Source organism: Engystomops pustulosus, chromosome 2, assembly GCF_040894005.1.
Source record: "Engystomops pustulosus chromosome 2, aEngPut4.maternal, whole genome shotgun sequence".
In the NCBI taxonomy this organism is placed as follows: domain Eukaryota; kingdom Metazoa; phylum Chordata; class Amphibia; order Anura; family Leptodactylidae; genus Engystomops; species Engystomops pustulosus.
In genome coordinates, this window is record NC_092412.1 from 263,111,331 (window position 1) to 263,136,561 (window position 25,231).

At 55.3% G+C, this 25,231-nt stretch overlaps 3 protein-coding genes across 14 annotated transcripts in view; 1 reads left to right on the forward strand and 2 right to left on the reverse strand.

The window, feature by feature from the left end:
• LOC140119705 (2-Hydroxyacid oxidase 2-like) overlaps positions 1-12,096 on the reverse strand; it is a 64,574-nt gene extending 52,478 nt beyond the window's left edge. Inside the window, exon 1 of the mRNA XM_072139020.1 lies at positions 11,981-12,096. Within this exon, the coding sequence (XP_071995121.1) occupies positions 11,981-12,009 (29 nt within the window). The 5' untranslated portion in view covers positions 12,010-12,096. The remainder of the gene's footprint in view (positions 1-11,980) is intronic.
• STXBP5L (syntaxin binding protein 5L) overlaps positions 1-25,231 on the reverse strand; it is a 746,575-nt gene that overhangs the window by 313,659 nt on the left and 407,685 nt on the right. The window lies entirely within an intron of this gene.
• On the forward strand, positions 12,050-23,323 carry LOC140119703 (tryptophan--tRNA ligase, mitochondrial-like). Of its 2 annotated transcripts, none has more exons than XM_072139017.1 (6): positions 12,050-12,268; positions 13,895-14,149; positions 14,218-14,298; positions 21,466-21,545; positions 22,364-22,482; positions 22,594-23,323. In XM_072139017.1, the coding sequence occupies exons 1-6, from the start codon at positions 12,062-12,064 to the stop codon at positions 23,040-23,042; spliced, it is 1,191 nt and encodes a 396-aa protein (XP_071995118.1). In that variant the 5' UTR covers positions 12,050-12,061; the 3' UTR covers positions 23,043-23,323. The 2 variants fall into 2 exon arrangements, with proteins under 2 accessions (XP_071995118.1, XP_071995119.1); XM_072139018.1 differs by having other exon boundaries at positions 12,050-12,193.

Genomic DNA, 25,231 nt, shown 5'->3' on the forward strand with positions numbered 1-25,231 from the left:
TACTGCTGAGCCGTGTATCTAATCCTCTCCTGTGTGATACTGTCTGCTGAGCTGTGCATCTAATCCTCTCCTGTGTGATACTGCTGAGCTGTGTATCTAATCCTCTCCTGTGTGATACTGTGTGCTGTGTATCTAATCCTATCCTGTGTGATACTGTCTGCTGAGCTGTGTATCTAATCCTCTCCTGTGTGATACTGCTGAGCGGTGTATCTAATCCTCTCCTGTGTGATACAGGCTGCTGAGCTGTGTATCTAATCCTCTCCTGTGTGATACTGCCTGCTGAGCTGTGTATCTAATCCTCTCCTGTGTGATACTGCCTGCTGACCTGTGTATCTAATCCTCTCCTGTGTGATACTGCTGAGCGGTGTATCTAATCCTCTCCTGTGTGATACAGGCTGCTGAGCTGTGTATCTAATCCTCTCCTGTGTGATACAGGCTGCTGAGCGGTGTATCTAATCCTCTCCTGTGTGATACAGGCTGCTGAGCGGTGAGGAGACTTGGGGGGCTCCGCTGATCTCCACCATCTGTGATGAATATGCAGATAACACAATGACATCAGGGGGCAGCTCAGGACCCTCCATCCTGCGGACCCCCAGCTGCAGATGGAGGATCCAGCTCTATCCCCGATATCTGGAGGATGATGGGAGTATTCTCCTGATACAATCTGTGGGGAATGCAAATACGCAACAGGTCTAATCAGTGACATCATAACATGACATCATGACAGGGCTTCTTCACTGGTCAAAGGAGCTTACAATCTATGAGGAGGAGCCGTGGTCCACAGTATCAGACGCTGCAGAGATCCAGAAGAACCAGGAGAGAAGAGTCACCTGCGGATCCAGCAGTGAGGAGATAATGGAGACTTTAGTGGAGAGCAAAGAGCGGAAACAGATTGTAGGGATCAAGGAGGGAGTAATAGAGAGGGCGGCGGCGGGTTATAGAGAGAGAGGGCAGCGGCGGGTTATAGAGAGAGAGGGCGGTGGCGGGTTATAGAGAGAGAGGGGGCGGAGGGTTATAGAGAGAGGGCGGCGGCGGGTTATAGAGAGAGAGGGCGGCAAAGGGTTATAGAGAGAGAGAGGGCGGCGGAGGGTTATAGAGAGAGAGGGCGGCGGAGGGTTATAGACAGAGGGCGGCGGAGGGTTATAGAGAGAGAGGGCGGCGGAGGGTTATAGAGAGAGGGCGGCGGAGGGTTATAGAGAGAGAGGGCGGCGGAGGGTTATAGAGAGAGAGGGCGGCGGAGGGTTATAGAGAGAGAGGGCGGCGGAGGGTTATAGAGAGAGAGGGCGGCGGAGGGTTATAGAGAGAGAGGGCGGCGGAGGGTTATAGAGAGAGAGGGCGGCGGAGGGTTATAGAGAGAGAGGGCGGCGGAGGGTTATAGAGAGAGAGGGCGGCGGAGGGTTATAGAGAGAGAGGGCGGCGGCGGGTTATAGACAGAGAGGGCGGCGGCGGGTTATAGACAGAGAGGGCGGCGGAGGGTTATAGAGAGAGAGAGGGCGGCGGCGGGTTATAGAGAGAGAGAGGGCGGCGGAGGGTTATAGAGAGAGAGGGCGGCGGGTTATAGACAGAGAGGGCGGCGGGTGAGAGAGAGAGGGCGGCGGAGGGTTATAGAGAGAGAGAGAGGGCGGCGGGTTATAGAGAGAGAGAGGGCGGCGGCGGGTTATAGACAGAGAGGGCGGCGGCGGGTTATAGAGAGAGAGGGCGGCGGAGGGTTATAGAGAGAGAGGGCGGCGGCGGGTTATAGAGAGAGAGAGGGCGGCGGAGGGTTATAGAGAGAGAGGGCGGCGGCGGGTTATAGAGAGAGAGAGGGCGGCGGAGGGTTATAGAGAGAGAGAGGGCGGCGGAGGGTTATAGAGAGAGAGAGGGCGGCGGGTTATAGAGAGAGAGGGCGGCGGCGGGTTATAGAGAGAGAGGGCGGCGGCGGGTTATAGAGAGAGAGAGAGGGCGGCGGGTTATAGAGAGAGAGAGGGCGGCGGGTTATAGAGAGAGAGAGGGCGGCGGGTTATAGAGAGAGAGAGGGCGGCGGAGGGTTATAGACAGAGAGAGGGCGGCGGAGGGTTATAGACAGAGAGAGAGGGCGGCGGAGGGTTATAGAGAGAGAGAGGGCGGCGGGTTATAGAGAGAGAGAGGGCGGCGGAGGGTTATAGAGAGAGAGAGGGCGGCGGAGGGTTATAGAGAGAGAGAGGGCGGCGGAGGGTTATAGAGAGAGAGGGCGGCGGCGGGTTATAGAGAGAGAGGGCGGCGGCGGGTTATAGAGAGAGGGGGGCGGGTTATAGAGAGAGAGAGGGCGGCGGAGGGTTATAGAGAGAGAGAGGGCGGCGGAGGGTTATAGAGAGAGAGAGGGCGGCGGAGGGTTATAGAGAGAGAGAGGGCGGCGGAGGGTTATAGACAGAGAGGGCGGCGGCGGGTTATAGAGAGAGAGGGCGGCGGCGGGTTATAGAGAGAGAGAGGGCGGCGGAGGGTTATAGACAGAGAGGGCGGCGGAGGGTTATAGACAGAGAGGGCGGCGGAGGGTTATAGACAGAGAGGGCGGCGGAGGGTTATAGACAGAGAGGGCGGCGGCGGGTTATAGAGAGAGAGGGCGGCGGAGGGTTATAGAGAGAGAGAGGGCGGCGGAGGGTTATAGAGAGAGAGGGCGGCGGAGGGTTATAGAGAGAGAGAGGGCGGCGGAGGGTTATAGAGAGAGAGGGCGGCGGGTTATAGAGAGAGAGGGCGGCGGAGGGTTATAGAGAGAGAGGGCGGCGGGTTATAGAGAGAGAGGGCGGCGGAGGGTTATAGAGAGAGAGGGCGGCGGAGGGTTATAGAGAGAGAGGGCGGCGGAGGGTTATAGAGAGAGAGGGCGGCGGCGGGTTATAGAGAGAGAGGGCGGCGGCAGGTTATAGAGAGAGAGAGGGCGGCGGGTTATAGAGAGAGAGGGCGGCGGAGGGTTATAGAGAGAGAGAGGGCGGCGGAGGGTTATAGAGAGAGAGAGAGGGCGGCGGGTTATAGAGAGAGAGGGCGGCGGGTTATAGAGAGAGAGGGCGGCGGGTTATAGAGAGAGAGGGCGGCGGGTTATAGAGAGAGAGGGCGGCGGGTTATAGAGAGAGAGGGCGGCGGGTTATAGAGAGAGAGGGCGGCGGGTTATAGAGAGAGAGGGCGGCGGGTTATAGAGAGAGAGGGCGGCGGGTTATAGAGAGAGAGGGCGGCGGGTTATAGAGAGAGAGGGCGGCGGAGGGTTATAGAGAGAGAGGGCGGCGGAGGGTTATAGAGAGAGGGCGGCGGAGGGTTATAGAGAGAGGGCGGCGGAGGGTTATAGAGAGAGAGAGAGGGCGGCGGGTTATAGAGAGAGAGAGAGGGCGGCGGGTTATAGAGAGAGAGGGCGGCGGAGGGTTATAGAGAGAGAGGGCGGCGGAGGGTTATAGAGAGAGAGAGAGGGCGGCGGAGGGTTATAGAGAGAGAGGGCGGCGGGTTATAGAGAGAGGGCGGCGGGTTATAGAGAGAGAGGGCGGCGGGTTATAGAGAGAGAGGGCGGCGGGTTATAGAGAGAGAGAGCGGCGGAGGGTTATAGAGAGAGAGGGCGGCGGAGGGTTATAGAGAGAGAGGGCGGCGGAGGGTTATAGAGAGAGAGGGCGGCGGAGGGTTATAGAGAGGGCGGCGGGTTATAGAGAGAGAGGGCGGCGGCGGGTTATAGAGAGAGAGGGCGGCGGCGGGTTATAGAGAGAGAGAGAGGGCGGCGGGTTATAGAGAGAGAGAGAGGGCGGCGGGTTATAGAGAGAGAGAGGGCGGCGGGTTATAGAGAGAGAGAGAGGGCGGCGGGTTATAGAGAGAGAGAGAGGGCGGCGGGTTATAGAGAGAGAGAGGGCGGCGGAGGGTTATAGAGAGAGAGGGCGGCGGGTTATAGAGAGAGAGGGCGGCGGGTTATAGAGAGAGAGAGGGCGGCGGAGGGTTATAGAGAGAGAGAGGGCGGCGGCAGGTTATAGAGAGAGAGGGCGGCGGAGGGTTATAGAGAGAGAGGGCGGCGGGTTATAGAGAGAGAGGGCGGCGGAGGGTTATAGAGAGAGAGGGCGGCGGAGGGTTATAGAGAGAGGGCGGCGGAGGGTTATAGAGAGAGAGGGCGGCGGAGGGTTATAGAGAGAGAGAGAGGGCGGCGGGTTATAGAGAGAGAGAGAGGGCGGCGGGTTATAGAGAGAGAGGGCGGCGGAGGGTTATAGAGAGAGAGGGCGGCGGAGGGTTATAGAGAGAGAGAGAGGGCGGCGGAGGGTTATAGAGAGAGAGGGCGGCGGGTTATAGAGAGAGGGCGGCGGGTTATAGAGAGAGAGGGCGGCGGGTTATAGAGAGAGAGGGCGGCGGGTTATAGAGAGAGAGAGCGGCGGAGGGTTATAGAGAGAGAGGGCGGCGGAGGGTTATAGAGAGAGAGGGCGGCGGAGGGTTATAGAGAGAGAGGGCGGCGGAGGGTTATAGAGAGGGCGGCGGGTTATAGAGAGAGAGGGCGGCGGCGGGTTATAGAGAGAGAGGGCGGCGGCGGGTTATAGAGAGAGAGAGAGGGCGGCGGGTTATAGAGAGAGAGAGAGGGCGGCGGGTTATAGAGAGAGAGAGGGCGGCGGGTTATAGAGAGAGAGAGAGGGCGGCGGGTTATAGAGAGAGAGAGAGGGCGGCGGAGGGTTATAGAGAGAGAGGGCGGCGGGTTATAGAGAGAGAGAGGGCGGCGGAGGGTTATAGAGAGAGAGAGGGCGGCGGCAGGTTATAGAGAGAGAGGGCGGCGGAGGGTTATAGAGAGAGAGGGCGGCGGAGGGTTATAGAGAGAGAGAGGGCGGCGGAGGGTTATAGAGAGAGAGAGGGCGGCGGGTTATAGAGAGAGAGGGCGGCGGGTTATAGAGAGAGAGGGCGGCGGAGGGTTATAGAGAGAGAGGGCGGCGGAGGGTTATAGAGAGAGAGGGCGGCGGGTTATAGACAGAGAGGGCGGCGGCGGGTTATAGAGAGAGAGGGCGGCGGAGGGTTATAGAGAGAGAGAGGGCGGCGGAGGGTTATAGAGAGAGAGAGGGCGGCGGGTTATAGACAGAGAGGGCGGCGGCAGGTTATAGAGAGAGAGGGCGGCGGAGGGTTATAGAGAGAGAGGGCGGCGGAGGGTTATAGAGAGAGAGGGCGGCGGAGGGTTATAGAGAGAGAGGGCGGCGGAGGGTTATAGAGAGAGAGGGCGGCGGAGGGTTATAGAGAGAGAGGGCGGCGGGTTATAGACAGAGAGGGCGGCGGCAGGTTATAGAGAGAGAGGGCGGCAGAGGGTTATAGAGAGAGAGAGGGCGGCGGAGGGTTATAGAGAGAGAGAGGGCGGCGGAGGGTTATAGAGAGAGAGAGGGCGGCGGAGGGTTATAGAGAGAGAGAGGGCGGCGGGTTATAGACAGAGAGGGCGGCGGCAGGTTATAGAGAGAGAGGGCGGCGGAGGGTTATAGAGAGAGAGGGCGGCGGAGGGTTATAGAGAGAGAGAGCGGCGGCGGGTTATAGAGAGAGAGGGCGGCGGAGGGTTATACAGAGAGAGGGCGGCGGAGGGTTATAGAGAGAGAGGGCGGCGGGTTATAGACAGAGAGGGCGGCGGAGGGTTATAGAGAGAGAGGGCGGCAGAGGGTTATAGAGAGAGAGGGCGGCGGAGGGTTATAGAGAGAGAGGGCGGCGGGTTATAGAGAGAGAGGGCGGCGGAGGGTTATAGAGAGAGAGGGCGGCGGAGGGTTATAGAGAGAGAGAGGGCGGCGGGTTATAGAGAGAGAGAGGGCGGCGGAGGGTTATAGAGAGAGAGGGCGGCGGAGGGTTATAGAGAGAGGGCGGCGGAGGGTTATAGAGAGGGCGGCGGAGGGTTATAGAGAGGGCGGCGGGTTATAGAGAGAGGGCGGCGGGTTATAGAGAGAGGGCGGCGGGTTATAGAGAGAGGGCGGCGGGTTATAGAGAGAGAGAGAGGGCGGCGGCGGGTTATAGAGAGAGGGCGGCGGGTTATAGAGAGAGGGCGGCGGAGGGTTATAGAGAGAGAGGGCGGCGGGTTATAGAGAGAGAGGGCGGCGGAGGGTTATAGAGAGAGAGGGCGGCGGAGGGTTATAGAGAGAGAGGGCGGCGGAGGGTTATAGAGAGAGAGGGCGGCGGAGGGTTATAGAGAGAGAGGGCGGCGGAGGGTTATAGAGAGAGAGCGGGCGGCGGGTTATAGAGAGAGAGCGGGCGGCGGGTTATAGAGAGAGAGCGGGCGGCGGGTTATAGAGAGAGAGCGGGCGGCGGGTTATAGAGAGAGAGGGCGGCGGGTTATAGAGAGAGAGAGAGGGCGGCGGGTTATAGAGAGAGGGCGGCGGAGGGTTATAGAGAGAGAGAGAGAGGGCGGCGGGTTATAGAGAGAGAGGGCGGCGGGTTATAGAGAGAGAGGGCGGCGGAGGGTTATAGAGAGAGAGAGAGAGGGCGGCGGGTTATAGAGAGAGAGGGCGGCGGGTTATAGAGAGAGAGAGAGGGCGGCGGGTTATAGAGAGAGAGGGCGGCGGGTTATAGAGAGAGAGAGAGGGCGGCGGAGGGTTATAGAGAGAGAGAGAGGGCGGCGGGTTATAGAGAGAGAGGGCGGCGGGTTATAGAGAGAGGGCGGCGGGTTATAGAGAGAGAGAGGGCGGCGGGTTATAGAGAGAGAGAGGGCGGCGGGTTATAGAGAGAGAGAGGGCGGCGGGTTATAGAGAGAGAGAGGGCGGCGGGTTATAGAGAGAGGGCGGCGGGTTATAGAGAGAGAGAGGGCGGCGGGTTATAGAGAGAGAGAGGGCGGCGGGTTATAGAGAGAGAGGGCGGCGGAGGGTTATAGAGAGAGAGAGAGGGCGGCGGGTTATAGAGAGAGAGAGGGCGGCGGGTTATAGAGAGAGAGAGGGCGGCGGGTTATAGAGAGAGAGAGGGCGGCGGGTTATAGAGAGAGAGAGGGCGGCGGGTTATAGAGAGAGAGAGGGCGGCGGGTTATAGAGAGAGAGGGCGGCGGGTTATAGAGAGAGAGGGCGGCGGGTTATAGAGAGAGAGAGAGGGCGGCGGGTTATAGAGAGGGCGGCGGCGGGTTATAGAGAGAGAGGGCGGCGGAGGGTTATAGAGAGAGAGGGCGGCGGAGGGTTATAGAGAGAGAGGGCGGCGGGTTATAGAGAGAGAGAGGGCGGCGGAGGGTTATAGAGAGAGAGGGCGGCGGGTTATAGAGAGAGAGGGCGGCGGGTTATAGAGAGAGAGAGAGGGCGGCGGGTTATAGAGAGAGAGAGGGCGGCGGGTTATAGAGAGAGGGCGGCGGGTTATAGAGAGAGAGAGGGCGGCGGGTTATAGAGAGAGAGAGAGGGCGGCGGGTTATAGAGAGAGAGAGAGGGCGGCGGAGGGTTATAGAGAGAGAGAGAGGGCGGCGGAGGGTTATAGAGAGAGAGAGAGGGCGGCGGGTTATAGAGAGAGAGAGAGGGCGGCGGAGGGTTATAGAGAGAGAGAGAGGGCGGCGGGTTATAGAGAGAGAGAGAGGGCGGCGGGTTATAGAGAGAGAGAGAGGGCGGCGGGTTATAGAGAGAGAGAGAGGGCGGCGGAGGGTTATAGAGAGAGAGAGGGCGGCGGCGGGTTATAGAGAGAGAGGGGGCGGCGGGTTATAGAGAGAGAGAGGGCGGCGGGTTATAGAGAGAGAGGGCGGCGGGTTAGAGAGAGAGGGCGGCGGCGGGTTATAGAGAGAGAGGGCGGCGGGTTAGAGAGAGAGAGGGCGGCGGCGGGTTATAGAGAGAGAGGGCGGCGGAGGGTTATAGAGAGAGAGAGAGGGCGGCGGGTTATAGAGAGAGAGAGGGTGGCGGCGGGTTATAGAGAGAGAGAGGGCGGCGGGTTATAGAGAGAGAGAGGGCGGCGGAGGGTTATAGAGAGAGAGAGGGCGGCGGGTTATAGAGAGAGAGAGGGCGGCGGGTTATAGAGAGAGAGAGGGCGGCGGAGGGTTATAGAGAGAGAGAGAGGGCGGCGGGTTATAGAGAGAGAGAGGGCGGCGGAGGGTTATAGAGAGAGAGGGCGGCGGAGGGTTATAGAGAGAGAGGGCGGCGGAGGGTTATAGAGAGAGAGAGAGGGCGGCGGGTTATAGAGAGAGAGAGGGCGGCGGAGGGTTATAGAGAGAGAGGGCGGCGGAGGGTTATAGAGAGAGAGGGCGGCGGGTTATAGAGAGAGAGGGCGGCGGGTTATAGAGAGAGAGAGGGCGGCGGGTTATAGAGAGAGAGAGGGCGGCGGGTTATAGAGAGAGAGAGGGCGGAGGGTTATAGAGAGAGAGAGGGCGGCGGGTTATAGAGAGGGCGGCGGCGGGTTATAGAGAGAGAGGGCGGCGGAGGGTTATAGAGAGAGAGGGCGGCGGAGGGTTATAGAGAGAGAGGGCGGCGGAGGGTTATAGAGAGAGAGGGCGGCGGAGGGTTATAGAGAGAGAGGGCGGAGGGTTATAGAGAGAGAGGGCGGAGGGTTATAGAGAGAGGGCGGCGGAGGGTTATAGAGAGAGGGCGGCGGGTTATAGAGAGAGAGAGGGCGGCGGCGGGTTATAGAGAGAGAGAGGGCGGCGGAGGGTTATAGAGAGAGAGGGCGGCGGGTTATAGAGAGAGAGGGCGGCGGAGGGTTATAGAGAGAGAGAGGGCGGCGGGTTATAGAGAGAGAGGGCGGCGGAGGGTTATAGAGAGAGAGAGGGCGGCGGAGGGTTATAGAGAGAGGGCAGCGGCGGGTTATAGAGAGAGAGAGGGCGGCGAAGGGTTATAGAGAGAGGGCGGCGGAGGGTTATAGAGAGAGAGGGCGGCGGGTTATAGAGAGAGAGGGCGGAGGGTTAGAGAGAGAGGGGGCGGCGGGTTATAGAGAGAGAGGGGGCGGCGGGTTATAGAGAGAGAGGGGGCGGCGGGTTATAGAGAGAGAGAGAGGGCGGCGGCGGGTTATAGAGAGAGAGAGAGGGCGGCGGAGGGTTATAGAGAGAGAGAGAGGGCGGCGGAGGGTTATAGAGAGAGAGAGAGGGCGGCGGGTTATAGAGAGAGAGAGGGCGGCGGCGGGTTATAGAGAGAGAGAGGGCGGCGGGTTATAGAGAGAGAGAGGGCGGCGGAGGGTTATAGAGAGAGAGAGGGCGGCGGAGGGTTATAGAGAGAGAGGGCGGCGGAGGGTTATAGAGAGAGAGGGCGGCGGAGGGTTATAGAGAGAGAGGGCGGCGGAGGGTTATAGAGAGAGAGGGCGGCGGAGGGTTATAGAGAGAGAGGGCGGCGGGTTATAGAGAGAGAGGGCGGCGGGTTATAGAGAGAGAGAGGGCGGCGGGTTATAGAGAGAGAGAGGGCGGCGGGTTATAGAGAGAGAGGGCGGCGGGTTATAGAGAGAGAGGGCGGCGGGTTATAGATAGAGAGAGGGCGGCGGGTTATAGAGAGAGAGGGCGGCGGGTTATAGAGAGAGAGAGGGCGGCGGGTTATAGAGAGAGAGGGCGGCGGAGGGTTATAGAGAGAGAGGGCGGCGGGTTATAGAGAGAGAGGGCGGCGGGTTATAGAGAGAGAGGGCGGCGGAGGGTTATAGAGAGAGAGGGCGGCGGAGGGTTATAGAGAGAGAGGGCGGCGGGTTATAGAGAGAGAGGGCGGCGGGTTATAGAGAGAGAGGGCGGCGGGTTATAGAGAGAGAGGGGGCGGAGGGTTATAGAGAGAGAGGGCGGCGGGTTATAGAGAGAGAGGGCGGCGGGTTATAGAGAGAGAGGGCGGAGGGTTATAGAGAGAGAGGGCGGAGGGTTATAGAGAGAGAGGGCGGCGGGTTATAGAGAGAGCGCTCCATAAAGGTGTGAACGCACCCGAGGAGGACGGAGAGCGCGTCACACAGGGGGTCATTCTCCGCCCCCCGTCCTGTGACCGGTGTAATGAGCTGCAGCCTCCCCTGAGAGCGATGTGCTGCGGGCTGTTATCATAGTGTCAGGGTCATGTGACAGCGCCCCCCGCAGGCCGCCATGTGGAAACCATCACCAGGATTAAGCCCATAAGGATGAGGTCATGTAAATGGCGCTAACGTCTGACTGACGGATAATCCGGACCCCCGAGCGCTCCCATCCGAATCCTGACGGGTCACCCCAGAGCCACGTGTGACCGCATGGCGTGGTATCACAGGCCACATATCCACGTGACGCTGGCTCCTCCCTGCAGCCATAGGGAGCAGATGATATAGCGCATGTCCTGCTTGCTGATGGTTTCCTCCCCCATGGACGTCGCTGTGATGTCGCTTCAGGGTCCTGAGGCTTCAGAGGCGACGACCGCACCATGAAAACGGCCTAATAGGAAAAAGGTGCGAGGGTCTCAGCAGGGTCAGGACCCCTCCCCGCTCAGGGTCAGGACCCCCTCCCCGCTCAGGGTCAGGACCCCCTCCCCGCTCAGGGTCAGGACCCCCTCCCCGCTCAGGGTCAGGACCCCCTCCCCGCTCAGGGTCAGGACCCCCTCCCCGCTCAGGGTCAGGACCCCCTCCCCGCTCAGGGTCAGGACCCCCTCCCCGCTCAGGGTCAGGACCCCCTCCCCGCTCAGGGTCAGGACCCCCTCCCCGCTCAGGGTCAGGACCCCTCCCCGCTCAGGGTCAGGACCCCCTCCCCGCTCAGGGTCAGGACCCCCTCCCCGCTCAGGGTCAGACCCCCGGAGATGTGGGGCCACTATCAGTCTGATGATGCGGAGGAGAAGACTTTTACTACAACGTTCTGCTCAGAGGCATCAAAAATCACCAGAGAGACCCCTCACCCAGAGGACTACAACCCCCAGCCGGAGCGGAGCCAGGAGCACTACAACCTCCAGCCGGAGCGGAGCCAGGAGCACTACAACCCCCAGCCGGAGCGGAGCCAGGAGCACTACAACCCCCAGCCGGAGCGGAGCAAGGAGCATTACAACCCCCAGCCGGACCGGAGCCAGGGGCACTACAACCACCAGCTGGTCCAGAGCCAGGAGCACTACATCCCCCAGCTGATCCAGAGCCAGGAGCACTACAACCCCCAGCCGGAGCGGAGCCAGGAGCACTACAACCTCCAGCCGGAGCGGAGCCAGGAGCACTACAACCCCCAGCCGGAGCGGAGCCAGGAGCACTACAACCCCCAGCCGGACCAGAGCCAGGAGCACTACAACCCCCAGCCGTACCAGAGCCAGGAGCACTACAACCCCCAGCCGTACCGGAGCCAGGAGCACTACAACCCCCAGCCGGACCGGAGCCAGGAGAAACTACAACCCCCAGCCGTACCGGAGCAATGAGCACTACAACCACCAGCTGGTCCAGAGCCAGGAGCACTACAACCCCCAGCTAGTCCAGAGGCAGGAGAAACTACAACCCCCAGCCAGACCAAAGAAGCACTACAACCCCCAGCCGGACCGGAGCCAGGAGAAACTACAACCCCCAGCCGGACCGGAGCCAGGAGAAACTACAACCCCCAACCGGACCAGAGCCAGGAGCACTACAACCCCCAGCCGTACCAGAGCCAGGAGCACTACAACCCCCAGCCGTACCGGAGCCAGGAGCACTACAACCCCCAGCCGTACCGGAGCCAGGAGAAACTACAACCCCCAGCCGTACCGGAGCAATGAGCACTACAACCCCCAGCCAGACCAGAGCCAGGAGCACTACAACCACCAGCTGGTCCAGAGCCAGGAGCACTACAACCCCCAGCTAGTCCAGAGGCAGGAGAAACTACAACCCCCAGCCAGACCAAAGAAGCACTACAACCCCCAGCCGGACCGGAGCCAGGAGAAACTACAACCCCCAGCTGGACCGGAGCCAGGAGCACTACAACCCCCAACCGGACCAGAGCCAGGAGCACTACAACCCCCAACCGGACCAGAGCCAGGAGCACTACAACCCCCAGCCGGACCAGAGCCAGGAGCACTACAACCCCCAGCCGGACCAGAGCCAAGAGCACTACAACCCCCAGCTAGTCCAGAGGCAGGAGCACTACAACCCCCAGCCGGACCAGAGCCAGGAGCACTACAACCCCCAGCCGGACCAGAGCCAGGCCCTTCTTACAAGTGACTGGGTAATATTTACATACATGCAGGCTCCGCCCACCAGCTGGCACATGCGCAGTTACGGTAAACACACTTTGTAGCGTACAGTCCTCTCCTCCGGTCACATGACGGGTGACGCTGTGGCCGCTTTCAGCTTCCGTAGTGACGTCATAAAGATGGCGCTGTCCGTGATCAGGCGTGATATCTGGAGCCGCGTGAGACACCGAGTCCGGAGCTTCAGCACCGACCAGCAGCGGGTGAGAGAGGGAACCCCCGGGACCCGACACACAAGAGAGGGAGAGCGCCCCCTGGTGTCACAATATACATCACTGGTAATCCCTGCAGAGCGCCCCCTGGTGTCACATTATACATCACTGGTAATCCCTGCAGAGCGCCCCCTGGTGTCACATTATACATCACTGGTAATCCCTGCAGAGCGCCCCCTGGTGTCACATTATACATCACTGATAATCCCTGCAGAGCGCCCCCTGGTGTCACATTATACATCACTGATAATCCCTGCAGAGCGCCCCCTGGTGTCACATTATACATCACTGATAATCCCTGCAGAGCGCCCCCTGGTGTCACATTATACATCACTGATAATCCCTGCAGAGCGCCCCCTGGTGTCACATTATACATCACTGGTAATCCCTGCAGAGCGCCCCCTGGTGTCACATTATACATCACTGATAATCCCTGCAGAGCGCCCCCTGGTGTCACACTATACATCACTGATAATCCCTGCAGGGCGCCCCCTGGTGTCACATTATACATCACTGATAATCCCTGCAGAGCGCCCCCTGGTGTCACATTATACATCACTGATAATCCCTGCAGAGCGCCCCCTGGTGTCACATTATACATCACTGATAATCCCTGCAGAGCGCCCCCTGGTGTCACATTATACATCACTGATAATCCCTGCAGAGCGCCCCCTGGTGTCACATTATACATCACTGGTAATCCCTGCAGAGCGCCCCCTGGTGTCACATTATACATCACTGGTAATCCCTGCAGAGCGCCCCCTGGTGTCACATTATACATCACTGATAATCCCTGCAGAGCGCCCCCTGGTGTCACATTATACATCACTGATAATCCCTGCAGAGCGCCCCCTGGTGTCACATTATACATCACTGATAATCCCTGCAGAGCGCCCCCTGGTGTCACATTATACATCACTGATAATCCCTGCAGAGCGCCCCCTGGTGTCACATTATACATCACTGATAATCCCTGCAGAGCGCCCCCTGGTGTCACATTATACATCACTGATAATCCCTGCAGAGCGCCCCCTGGTGTCACATTATACATCACTGATAATCCCTGCAGAGCGCCCCCTGGTGTCACATTATACATCACTGATAATCCCTGCAGAGCGCCCCCTGGTGTCACATTATACATCACTGATAATCCCTGCAGAGCGCCCCCTGGTGTCACATTATACATCACTGGTAATCCCTGCAGAGCGCCCCCTGGTGTCACATTATACATCACTGATAATCCCTGCAGAGCGCCCCCTGGTGTCACATTATACATCACTGATAATCCCTGCAGAGCGCCCCCTGGTGTCACATTATACATCACTGATAATCCCTGCAGAGCGCCCCCTGGTGTCACATTATACATCACTGATAATCCCTGCAGAGCGCCCCCTGGTGTCACATTATACATCACTGATAATCCCTGCAGAGCGCCCCCTGGTGTCACATTATACATCACTGATAATCCCTGCAGAGCGCCCCCTGGTGTCACATTATACATCACTGATAATCCCTGCAGAGCGCCCCCTGGTGTCACATTATACATCACTGATAATCCCTGCAGAGCGCCCCCTGGTGTCACATTATACATCACTGATAATCCCTGCAGAGCTCCCTGTGTTATCTGTGGTGTTACATAGGACTGCAGGTTTGTGGATGATGCAATGACCTTAGTCTCCTCCTCTTTTGCAGAGCTCCGCCCCCCGTGTATTTTCGGGGATCCAGCCCACAGGGATCCCCCACCTGGGTAACTACCTGGGGGCGCTGCAGAGTTGGGTCCGGCTCCAGGATGAGTTCTCCTCGGTTCTGTTCAGTATTGTGGACCTGCACTCCATCACTGTCCCCCAGGACCCGGCGGTGCTGCGGGGGGCTGCGCTGGACATGGCCGCCTGTCTCCTGGCCTGCGGGGTGCACCCCGATAAGAGCTGTCTCTTCCAGCAGTCCCGGGTCAGTACCTGTCAGGGTGTCGGGGGAGGGGTCTATGTGACGAGGTTCTGACCCGATGTCTCCTCCAGGTCCCGGAGCACGCCGAGCTCGGCTGGATCCTCTGCTGTCTCACCTCCATGCCCCGGCTCCAACACCTGCCCCAATGGAAGGTGAGTGTCCACTCACTACTCCAGTCACTGCCAGAGCTGCCCCTACACTCGCTACTGATACTCCAGTCACTGCCAGAGCTGCCCCTACACTCACTACTGATACTCCAGTCACAGCCAGAGCTGCCCCCTATTCACTACTGATACTCCAGTCACTGCCAGAGCTGCCCCCTATTCACTACTGATACTCCAGTCACTGCCAGAGCTGCCCCCTATTCACTACTGATACTCCAGTCACAGCCAGAGCTGCCCCTACACTCACTACTGATACTCCAGTCACTGCCAGAGCTGCCCCTACACACACTACTGATACTCCAGTCACTGCCAGAACTGTAGTCACCACACGGCTACCTGCAATCCTGTAGCATGACAGATCTGCTGCCAGAGGATGGTGTCTGCCTCACACTGCTGTGCTCTCTGCAGCCAGGGACAATACATAACACTGGCTGCAGAGAGCTCAGAGCACAGCAGTGTGAGGGCTGATTACACATCTCTCCAGGGACAATACATAACACTGGCTGCAGAGAGCTCAGAGCATAGCAGTGTGAGGTCTGATTACACATCTCTCCAGGTACAATACATAACACTGACTGCAGAGAGCACAGGAGTGTGAGGTATGATTACACATCTCTCCAGGGACAATACATAACACTGGCTGCAGAGAGCACAGAGCACAGCAGTGTGAGGTCTGATTACACATCTCTCCAGGGATAATACATAACACTGGCTGCATAGAGCACAGAGCACAGCAGTGTGAGGTCTGATTACACATCTCTCCAGGGACAATACATAACACTGGCTGCAGAGAGCACAGAGCACAGCAGTGTGAGGTCTGATTACACATCTCTCCAGGGACAATACATAGCACTGGCTGCAGAGAGCACAGAGCACAGCAGTGTGAGGTCTGATTACACATCTCTCCAGGGACAATACATAACACTAGCTGCAGAGAGCACAGAGCACAGCAGTGTGAGGTCTGATTACACATCTCTCCAGGGACAGTACATAACACTGGCTGCACAGAGCACAGCAGTGTGAGGTCTGATTACACATCTCTCCAGGGACAGTACATAACACTGGCTGCAGAGAGCACAGAGCACAGCAGTGTGAGGTCTGATTACACATCTCTCCAGGGACAATACATAACACTGGCTTCAGAGAGCACAGAACACAGCAGTGTGAGGTCTGATTACACATCTCTCCAGGGACAATACATAACACTGGCTGAATAGAGAGCACAGAGCACAGCAGTGTGAGGTCTGATTACACATCTCTCCAGGGACAATACATAACACTGGCTGCAGAGCGCACAGAGCACAGCAGTGTGAGGTCTGATTACACATCTCTCCAGGGACAATACATAACACTGGCTGCAGAGAGCACAGAGCACAGCAGTGTGAGGGCTGATTACACATCTCTCCAGGGACAATACATAACACTGGCTGCAGAGAGCACAGAGCACAGCAGTGTGAGGTCTGATTATACATCTCTCCAGGGACAGTACATAACACTGGCTGCAGAGAGCTCAGAGCACAGCAGTGTGAGGGCTGATTATACATCTCTCCAGGGACAATACATAACACTGGCTGCAGAGAGCACAGAGCACAGCAGTGTGAGGTCTGATTACACATCTCTCCAGGGACAGTACATAACACTGGCTGCAGAGAGCACAGAGCACAGTAGTGTGAGGTCTGATTACACATCTCTCCAGGGACAATATATAACACTGGCTGCAGAGAGCACAGAGCACAGCAGTGTGAGGTCTGATTACACATCTCTCCAGGGACAATACATAACACTGGCTGCAGAGAGCACAGAGCACAGCAGTGTGAGGTCTGATTACACATCTCTCCAGGGACAATACATAACACTGGCTGCAGAGAGCACAGAGTACAGCAGTGTGAGGTCTGATTACACATCTCTCCAGGGACAGTACATAACACTGGCTGCAGAGAGCACAGAGCACAGCAGTGTGAGGTCTGATTACACATCTCTCCAGGGACAGTACATAACACTGGCTGCAGAGAGCACAGAGCACAGCAGTGTGAGGTCTGATTACACATCTCTCCAGGGACAGTACATAACACTGGCTGCAGAGAGCACAGAGCACAGAAGTGTGAGGTCTGATTACACATCTCTCCAGGGACAGTACATAACACTGGCTGCAGAGAGCACAGAGCACAGCAGTGTGAGGTCTGATTACACATCTCTCTAGTACAATACATAACACTGGCTGCAGAGGGCACAGAGCACAGCAGTGTGAGGTCTGATTACACATCTCTCTAGTACAATACATAACACTGGCAGCAGGGAGCACAGAGCACAGCAGTGTGAGGTCTGATTACACATCTCTCTAGTACAATACATAACACTGGCTGCAGAGGGCACAGAGCACAGCAGTGTGAGGTCTGATTACACATCTCTCCAGGGACAGTACATAACACTGGCTGCAGAGAGCACAGAGCATAGCAGTGTGAGGTCTGATTACACATCTCTCCAGGGACAATACATAACACTGGCTGCAGAGAGCACAGAGCACAGCAGTGTGAGGTCTGATTACACATCTCTCCAGGGACAGTACATAACACTGGCTGCAGAGAGCACAGAGCACAGCAGCGTGAGGTCTGATTACACATCTCTCCAGGGACAGTACATAACACTGGCTGCAGAGAGCACAGAGCACAGCAGTGTGAGGTCTGATTACACATCTCTCCAGGGACAGTACATAACACTGGCTGCAGAGAGCACAGAGCACAGCAGTGTGAGGTCTGATTACACATCTCTCCAGGGACAATACATAACACTGGCTGCAGAGAGCACAGAGCACAGCAGTGTGAGGTCTGATTACACATCTCTCCAGGGACAATACATAACACTGGCTGCAGAGAGCACAGAGCACAGCAGTGTGAGGTCTGATTACACATCTCTCCAGGGACAATACATAACACTGTCTGCAGAGAGCACAGAGCACAGCAGTGTGAGGTCTGATTACACATCTCTCCAGGCACAGTACATAACACTGACTGCAGAGAGCACAGAGCACAGCAGTGTGAGGTCTGATTACACATCTCTCCAGGCACAGTACATAACACTGACTGCAGAGAGCACAGAGCACAGCAGTGTGAGGTCTGATTACACATCTCTCCAGGGACAATACATAACACTGACAGCAGAGAGCACAGAGCACAGCAGTGTGAGGTCTGATCACACATCTCTCCAGGGACAATACATAACACTGGCTGCAGAGAGCACAGAGCACAGCAGTGTGAGGTCTGATTACACATCTCTCCAGGGACAATACATAACACTGGCTGCAGAGAGCACAGAGCACAGCAGTGTGAGGTCTGATTACACATCTCTCCAGGGACAATACATAACACTGGCTGCAGAGAGCACAGAGCACAGCAGTGTGAGGTCTGATTACATATCTCTCCAGGGACAGTACATAACACTGGCTGCACAGAACACAGCAGTGTGAGGTCTGATTATACATCTCTCCAGGGACAGTACATAACACTGGCTGCAGAGAGCACAGAGCACAGCAGTGTGAGGTCTGATTACACATCTCTCCAGGGACAGTACATAACACTGGCTGCAGAGAGCACAGAGCACAGCAGTGTGAGGTCCGATTACACATCTCTCCAGGGACAATACATAACACTGGCTGCAGAGAGCACAGAGCACAGCAGTGTGAGGTCTGATTACATATCTCTCCAGGGACAGTACATAACACTGGCTGCACAGAACACAGCAGTGTGAGGTCTGATTATACATCTCTCCAGGGACAGTACATAACACTGGCTGCAGAGAGCACAGAGCACAGCAGTGTGAGGTCTGATTACACATCTCTCCAGGGACAGTACATAACACTGGCTGCAGAGAGCACAGAGCACAGCAGTGTGAGGTCTGATTACACATCTCTCCAGAGACAATACATAACACTGGCTGCAGAGAGCACAGAGCACAGCAGTGTGAGGTCTGATTACACATCTCTCCAGGGACAGTACATAACACTGGCTGCAGAGAGCACAGAGCACAGCAGTGTGAGGTCTGATTACACATCTCTCCAGGGACACTACATAACACTGGCTGCAGAGAGCACAGAGCACAGCAGTGTGAGGTCTGATTACACATCTCTCCAGGGACACTACATAACACTGGCTGCAGAGAGCACAGAGCACAGCAGTGTGAGGTCTGATTACATATCTCTCCAGGGACAGTACATAACACTGGCTGCACAGAACACAGCAGTGTGAGGTCTGATTATACATCTCTCCAGGGACAGTACATAACACTGGCTGCACAGAACACAGCAGTGTGAGGTCTGATTATACATCTCTCCAGGGACAGTACATAACACTGGCTGCAGAGAGCACAGAGCACAGCAGTGTGAGGTCTGATTACACATCTCTCTAGTACAATACATAACACTGGCAGCAGGGAGCACAGAGCACAGCAGTGTGAGGTCTGATTACACATCTCTCTAGTACAATACATAACACTGGCTGCAGAGGGCACAGAGCACAGCAGTGTGAGGTCTGATTACACATCTCTCCAGGGACAGTACATAACACTGGCTGCAGAGAGCACAGAGCATAGCAGTGTGAGGTCTGATTACACATCTCTCCAGGGACAATACATAACACTGGCTGCAGAGAGCACAGAGCACAGCAGTGTGAGGTCTGATTACACATCTCTCCAGGGACAGTACATAACACTGGCTGCAGAGAGCACAGAGCACAGCAGCGTGAGGTCTGATTACACATCTCTCCAGGGACAGTACATAACACTGGCTGCAGAGAGCACAGAGCACAGCAGTGTGAGGTCTGATTACACATCTCTCCAGGGACAGTACATAACACTGGCTGCAGAGAGCACAGAGCACAGCAGTGTGAGGTCTGATTACACATCTCTCCAGGGACAATACATAACACTGGCTGCAGAGAGCACAGAGCACAGCAGTGTGAGGTCTGATTACACATCTCTCCAGGGACAATACATAACACTGGCTGCAGAGAGCACAGAGCACAGCAGTGTGAGGTCTGATTACACATCTCTCCAGGGACAATACATAACACTGTCTGCAGAGAGCACAGAGCACAGCAGTGTGAGGTCTGATTACACATCTCTCCAGGCACAGTACATAACACTGACTGCAGAGAGCACAGAGCACAGCAGTGTGAGGTCTGATTACACATCTCTCCAGGCACAGTACATAACACTGACTGCAGAGAGCACAGAGCACAGCAGTGTGAGGTCTGATTACACATCTCTCCAGGGACAATACATAACACTGACAGCAGAGAGCACAGAGCACAGCAGTGTGAGGTCTGATCACACATCTCTCCAGGGACAATACATAACACTGGCTGCAGAGAGCACAGAGCACAGCAGTGTGAGGTCTGATTACACATCTCTCCAGGGACAATACATAACACTGGCTGCAGAGAGCACAGAGCACAGCAGTGTGAGGTCTGATTACACATCTCTCCAGGGACAATACATAACACTGGCTGCAGAGAGCACAGAGCACAGCAGTGTGAGGTCTGATTACATATCTCTCCAGGGACAGTACATAACACTGGCTGCACAGAACACAGCAGTGTGAGGTCTGATTATACATCTCTCCAGGGACAGTACATAACACTGGCTGCAGAGAGCACAGAGCACAGCAGTGTGAGGTCTGATTACACATCTCTCCAGGGACAGTACATAACACTGGCTGCAGAGAGCACAGAGCACAGCAGTGTGAGGTCCGATTACACATCTCTCCAGGGACAATACATAACACTGGCTGCAGAGAGCACAGAGCACAGCAGTGTGAGGTCTGATTACATATCTCTCCAGGGACAGTACATAACACTGGCTGCACAGAACACAGCAGTGTGAGGTCTGATTATACATCTCTCCAGGGACAGTACATAACACTGGCTGCAGAGAGCACAGAGCACAGCAGTGTGAGGTCTGATTACACATCTCTCCAGGGACAGTACATAACACTGGCTGCAGAGAGCACAGAGCACAGCAGTGTGAGGTCTGATTACACATCTCTCCAGAGACAATACATAACACTGGCTGCAGAGAGCACAGAGCACAGCAGTGTGAGGTCTGATTACACATCTCTCCAGGGACAGTACATAACACTGGCTGCAGAGAGCACAGAGCACAGCAGTGTGAGGTCTGATTACACATCTCTCCAGGGACACTACATAACACTGGCTGCAGAGAGCACAGAGCACAGCAGTGTGAGGTCTGATTACACATCTCTCCAGGGACACTACATAACACTGGCTGCAGAGAGCACAGAGCACAGCAGTGTGAGGTCTGATTACATATCTCTCCAGGGACAGTACATAACACTGGCTGCACAGAACACAGCAGTGTGAGGTCTGATTATACATCTCTCCAGGGACAGTACATAACACTGGCTGCACAGAACACAGCAGTGTGAGGTCTGATTATACATCTCTCCAGGGACAGTACATAACACTGGCTGCAGAGAGCACAGAGCACAGCAGTGTGAGGTCTGATTACACATCTCTCCAGGGACAGTACATAACACTGGCTGCAGAGAGCACAGAGCACAGCAGTGTGAGGTCCGATTACACATCTCTCCAGGGACAATACATAACACTGGCTGCAGAGAGCACAGAGCACAGCAGTGTGAGGTCTGATTACATATCTCTCCAGGGACAGTACATAACACTGGCTGCACAGAACACAGCAGTGTGAGGTCTGATTATACATCTCTCCAGGGACAGTACATAACACTGGCTGCAGAGAGCACAGAGCACAGCAGTGTGAGGTCTGATTACACATCTCTCCAGGGACAGTACATAACACTGGCTGCAGAGAGCACAGAGCACAGCAGTGTGAGGTCTGATTACACATCTCTCCAGAGACAATACATAACACTGGCTGCAGAGAGCACAGAGCACAGCAGTGTGAGGTCTGATTACACATCTCTCCAGGGACAGTACATAACACTGGCTGCAGAGAGCACAGAGCACAGCAGTGTGAGGTCTGATTACACATCTCTCCAGGGACACTACATAACACTGGCTGCAGAGAGCACAGAGCACAGCAGTGTGAGGTCTGATTACATGTGTCTGTGTCTCTTCTGTGCGGCAGTTTGTGAAATATTGGGTTTTCTTTCCATTTACTCTATAGATAAAGAGTCAGAGGAATGATGGGAGTGTTGGGCTCTTCATCTATCCGGTGCTGCAGGCGGCTGACATTCTCCTCTACAGGTAAGTCGTTTTCATAATGCTATAAAGAGGAGGAGCCAGAGCCCCAACAACCTGAATGGGGCGGAGCCTGTAATGCACACGATGTTATTATACTTCTCCGTCTACTTGAGATGTGGTTTGGCTGTTGGTGATTATTTTACTATTCTGGACCACGATGCGCCAGTTCTGTGTATCGGACTGATGGTCTCCTGATCCATAAGTTGGTGGCCGCGGTTTTTAGTGGCTGTGACCTGAAATGCGCTGATTATTTTCTAGTATCTGATTAGGGGCCGATGGGAAATGTGTCTGATCACGTGTTATAGCGAGTGGGGGAGGTTCTGGTGCTGAGCTGTAATGATCCGGATCCTGCTCTGTTCTTGACCCGTTGTCTCTCGGAGAAGCAGATGAAATATTTAGGGACTTGTGTAACCAGAAATGATTATTTCCTGTGACATCTGTGATTAGTGGCACCTGAAACGCGTGGGTATCGGGGGGGCAGGTGAGTGGCTCATCCCACGACTCGTGTCCAGCTGTGTAATACACCAGGGGAATGATCCGCAACGCGTCTGATGCTGGTGATTATCACTGAGTATTTACTGTTTAGTTTGATGTGAAACGCGTTGTGGGTCCGGTGCTGGGGGTAACGGAGCAGTAAAGGGCCGTATTGACCTGAACCGCGTGGGTCCTTATGTGACTGATGAAGTAGTGGATGTGTTTAGTGTCTGCTGTGACTTAAAACGCGTTGGAAATGTAATTTTCGTCCCTGATATGAGGCGCCTTCTTCTTGTTCCTGTAGTGAGCAGTCTGTCCTGTAATCACGTGTCCGCTCTCTGCTCCAGGTCCACGCACGTTCCGGTGGGGGATGACCAGGCGCAGCACTTGGAGCTGACGCAGGACGTGGCCCGAATCTTCAATAGACGCTACGGAGACTTCTTCCCCATCCCCCGAGCGCTGATGAGTGAGTGATACAAGGGCGGGGGGAGGGTCACATACAAGGGCTGGGGAGGGTCACATACATTCTGGGGTTCACTGACGCGTTTCACCCCCTTTCTGTGTCTTCTCTTTACAGGCACCAATAAGAAGATCCGCTCCCTGCGCGACCCTTCGGTGAAGATGTCCAAGTCGGACCCCCAGCAGCTGGCGACGGTCCGGCTGACGGACACCCCTGAGGAAATAGTCATGAAATTTCGGAAGGCCTTGACAGACTGCACATCCGAGGTGACCTATGACCCTGAAAATCGCCCGGGCGTCTCCAACCTGGTGGCTATCCACAGTGCGGTCACTGGCCACGCCCCCGAGGAGCTGGTACTACAGAGCCGCGGCCTGGAGACGGCGCAGTACAAGATGGTGGTGGCGGAGGCGGTGGTCACTGCGCTGACCCCCATCAGGGAGGAGATTCACAGACTCCGGGGGGAGGCGGGGTATCTCACAGAAGTGCTGGACCACGGGGCGCTCCGGGCGCGGGAGATAGCGGCACCAGTGTACGACGCAGTCTGCAGGATGGTCGGGCTGAGATGACGTCTGTAACACAGCGGGTCCTGATCCATAGACTCCGCCCCTGCTGACCCCTCGAGGGAGCACTGACTGCTACATAGTCTACAGAGGAAGGGACACGCCCCTCTACCATCCAATCACAGACCAAAGCACCTGCTCCTATCAGCCAATGGCTGCATCCCTAATATCAGACCACGCCCCCAATACTGATCAATAATTCATCATTTCTATTCATATTCTGTTAATTTGGCGCAGGTTTTGATTTTGGATTATCAGATGTTCTGAAATATAAACATCGGGAAAGATTTCTTATTTCTGTAACTGAGAACAACAAATGCGGATAAAACAAAGGAAGGGACTGCAAGATATACTCCAGAGCTGCACTCACTATTCTGCTGCTGGTGCAGTCACTGTGTACATACATGACATTACTTATCCTGTACTGATCCTGAGTTACATCCTGTATTATACTCCAGAGCTGCACTCACTATTCTGCTGCTGGTGCAGTCACTGTGTACATACATGACATTACTTATCCTGTACTGATCCGGAGTTACATCCTGTATTATACTCCAGAGCTGCACTCACTATTCTGCTGCTGGTGCAGTCACTGTACATACATGACATTACTTATCCTGTACTGATCCTGAGTTACATCCTGTATTATACTCCAGAGCTGCACTCACTATTCTGCTGCTGGTGCAGTCACTGTGTACATACATGACATTACTTATCCTGTACTGATCCTGAGTTACATCCTGTATTATACACCAGAGCTGCACTCATTATTCTGCTGCTGGTGCAGTCACTGTGTACATACATGACATTACTTATCCTGTACTGATCCTGAGTTACATCCTGTATTATACCCCAGAGCTGCACTCACTATTCTGCTGCTGGTGCAGTCACTGTGTACATACATGACATTACTTATCCTGTACTGATCCTGAGTTACATCCTGTATTATACTCCAGAGCTGCACTCACTATTCTGCTGCTGGTGCAGTCACTGTGTACATACATGACATTACTTATCCTGTACTGATCCTGAGTTACATCCTGTATTATACCCCAGAGCTGCACTCACTATTCTGCTGCTGGTGCAGTCACTGTGTACATACATGACATTACTTATCCTGTACTGATCCTGAGTTACATCCTGTATTATACCCCAGAGCTGCACTCACTATTCTGCTGCTGGTGCAGTCACTGTGTACATACATGACATTACTTATCCTGTACTGATCCTGAGTTACATCCTGTATTATACCCCAGAGCTGCACTCACTATTCTGCTGCTGGTGCAGTCACTGTGTACATACATGACATTACTTATCCTGTACTGATCCTGAGTTACATCCTGTATTATACCCCAGAGCTGCACTCACTATTCTGCTGCTGGTGCAGTCACTGTGTACATACATGACATTACTTATCCTGTACTGATCCTGAGTTACATCCTGTATTATACCCCAGAGCTGCACTCACTATTCTGCTGCTGGTGCAGTCACTGTGTACATACATGACATTACTTATCCTGTACTGATCCTGAGTTACATCCTGTATTATACTCCAGATCTGCACTCACTATTCTGCTGCTGGTGCAGTCACTGTGTACATACATGACATTACTTATCCTGTACTGATCCTGAGTTACATCCTGTATTATACCCCAGAGCTGCACTCACTATTCTGCTGCTGGTGCAGTCACTGTGTACATACATGACATTACTTATCCTGTACTGATCCTGAGTTACATCCTGTATTATACCCCAGAGCTGCACTCACTATTCTGCTGCTGGTGCAGTCACTGTGTACATACATGACATTACTTATCCTGTACTGATCCTGAGTTACATCCTGTATTATACCGCAGAGCTGCACTCACTATTCTGCTGCTGGTGCAGTCACTGTGTACATACATGACATTACTTATCCTGTACTGATCCTGAGTTACATCCTGTATTATACCCCAGAGCTGCACTCACTATTCTGCTGCTGGTGCAGTCACTGTGTACATACATGACATTACTTATCCTGTACTGATCCTGAGTTACATCCTGTATTATACTCCAGAGCTGCACTCACTATTCTGCTGCTGGTGCAGTCACTGTGTACATACATGACATTACTTATCCTGTACTGATCCTGAGTTACATCCTGTATTATACTCCAGAGCTGCACTCACTATTCTGCTGCTGGTGCAGTCACTGTG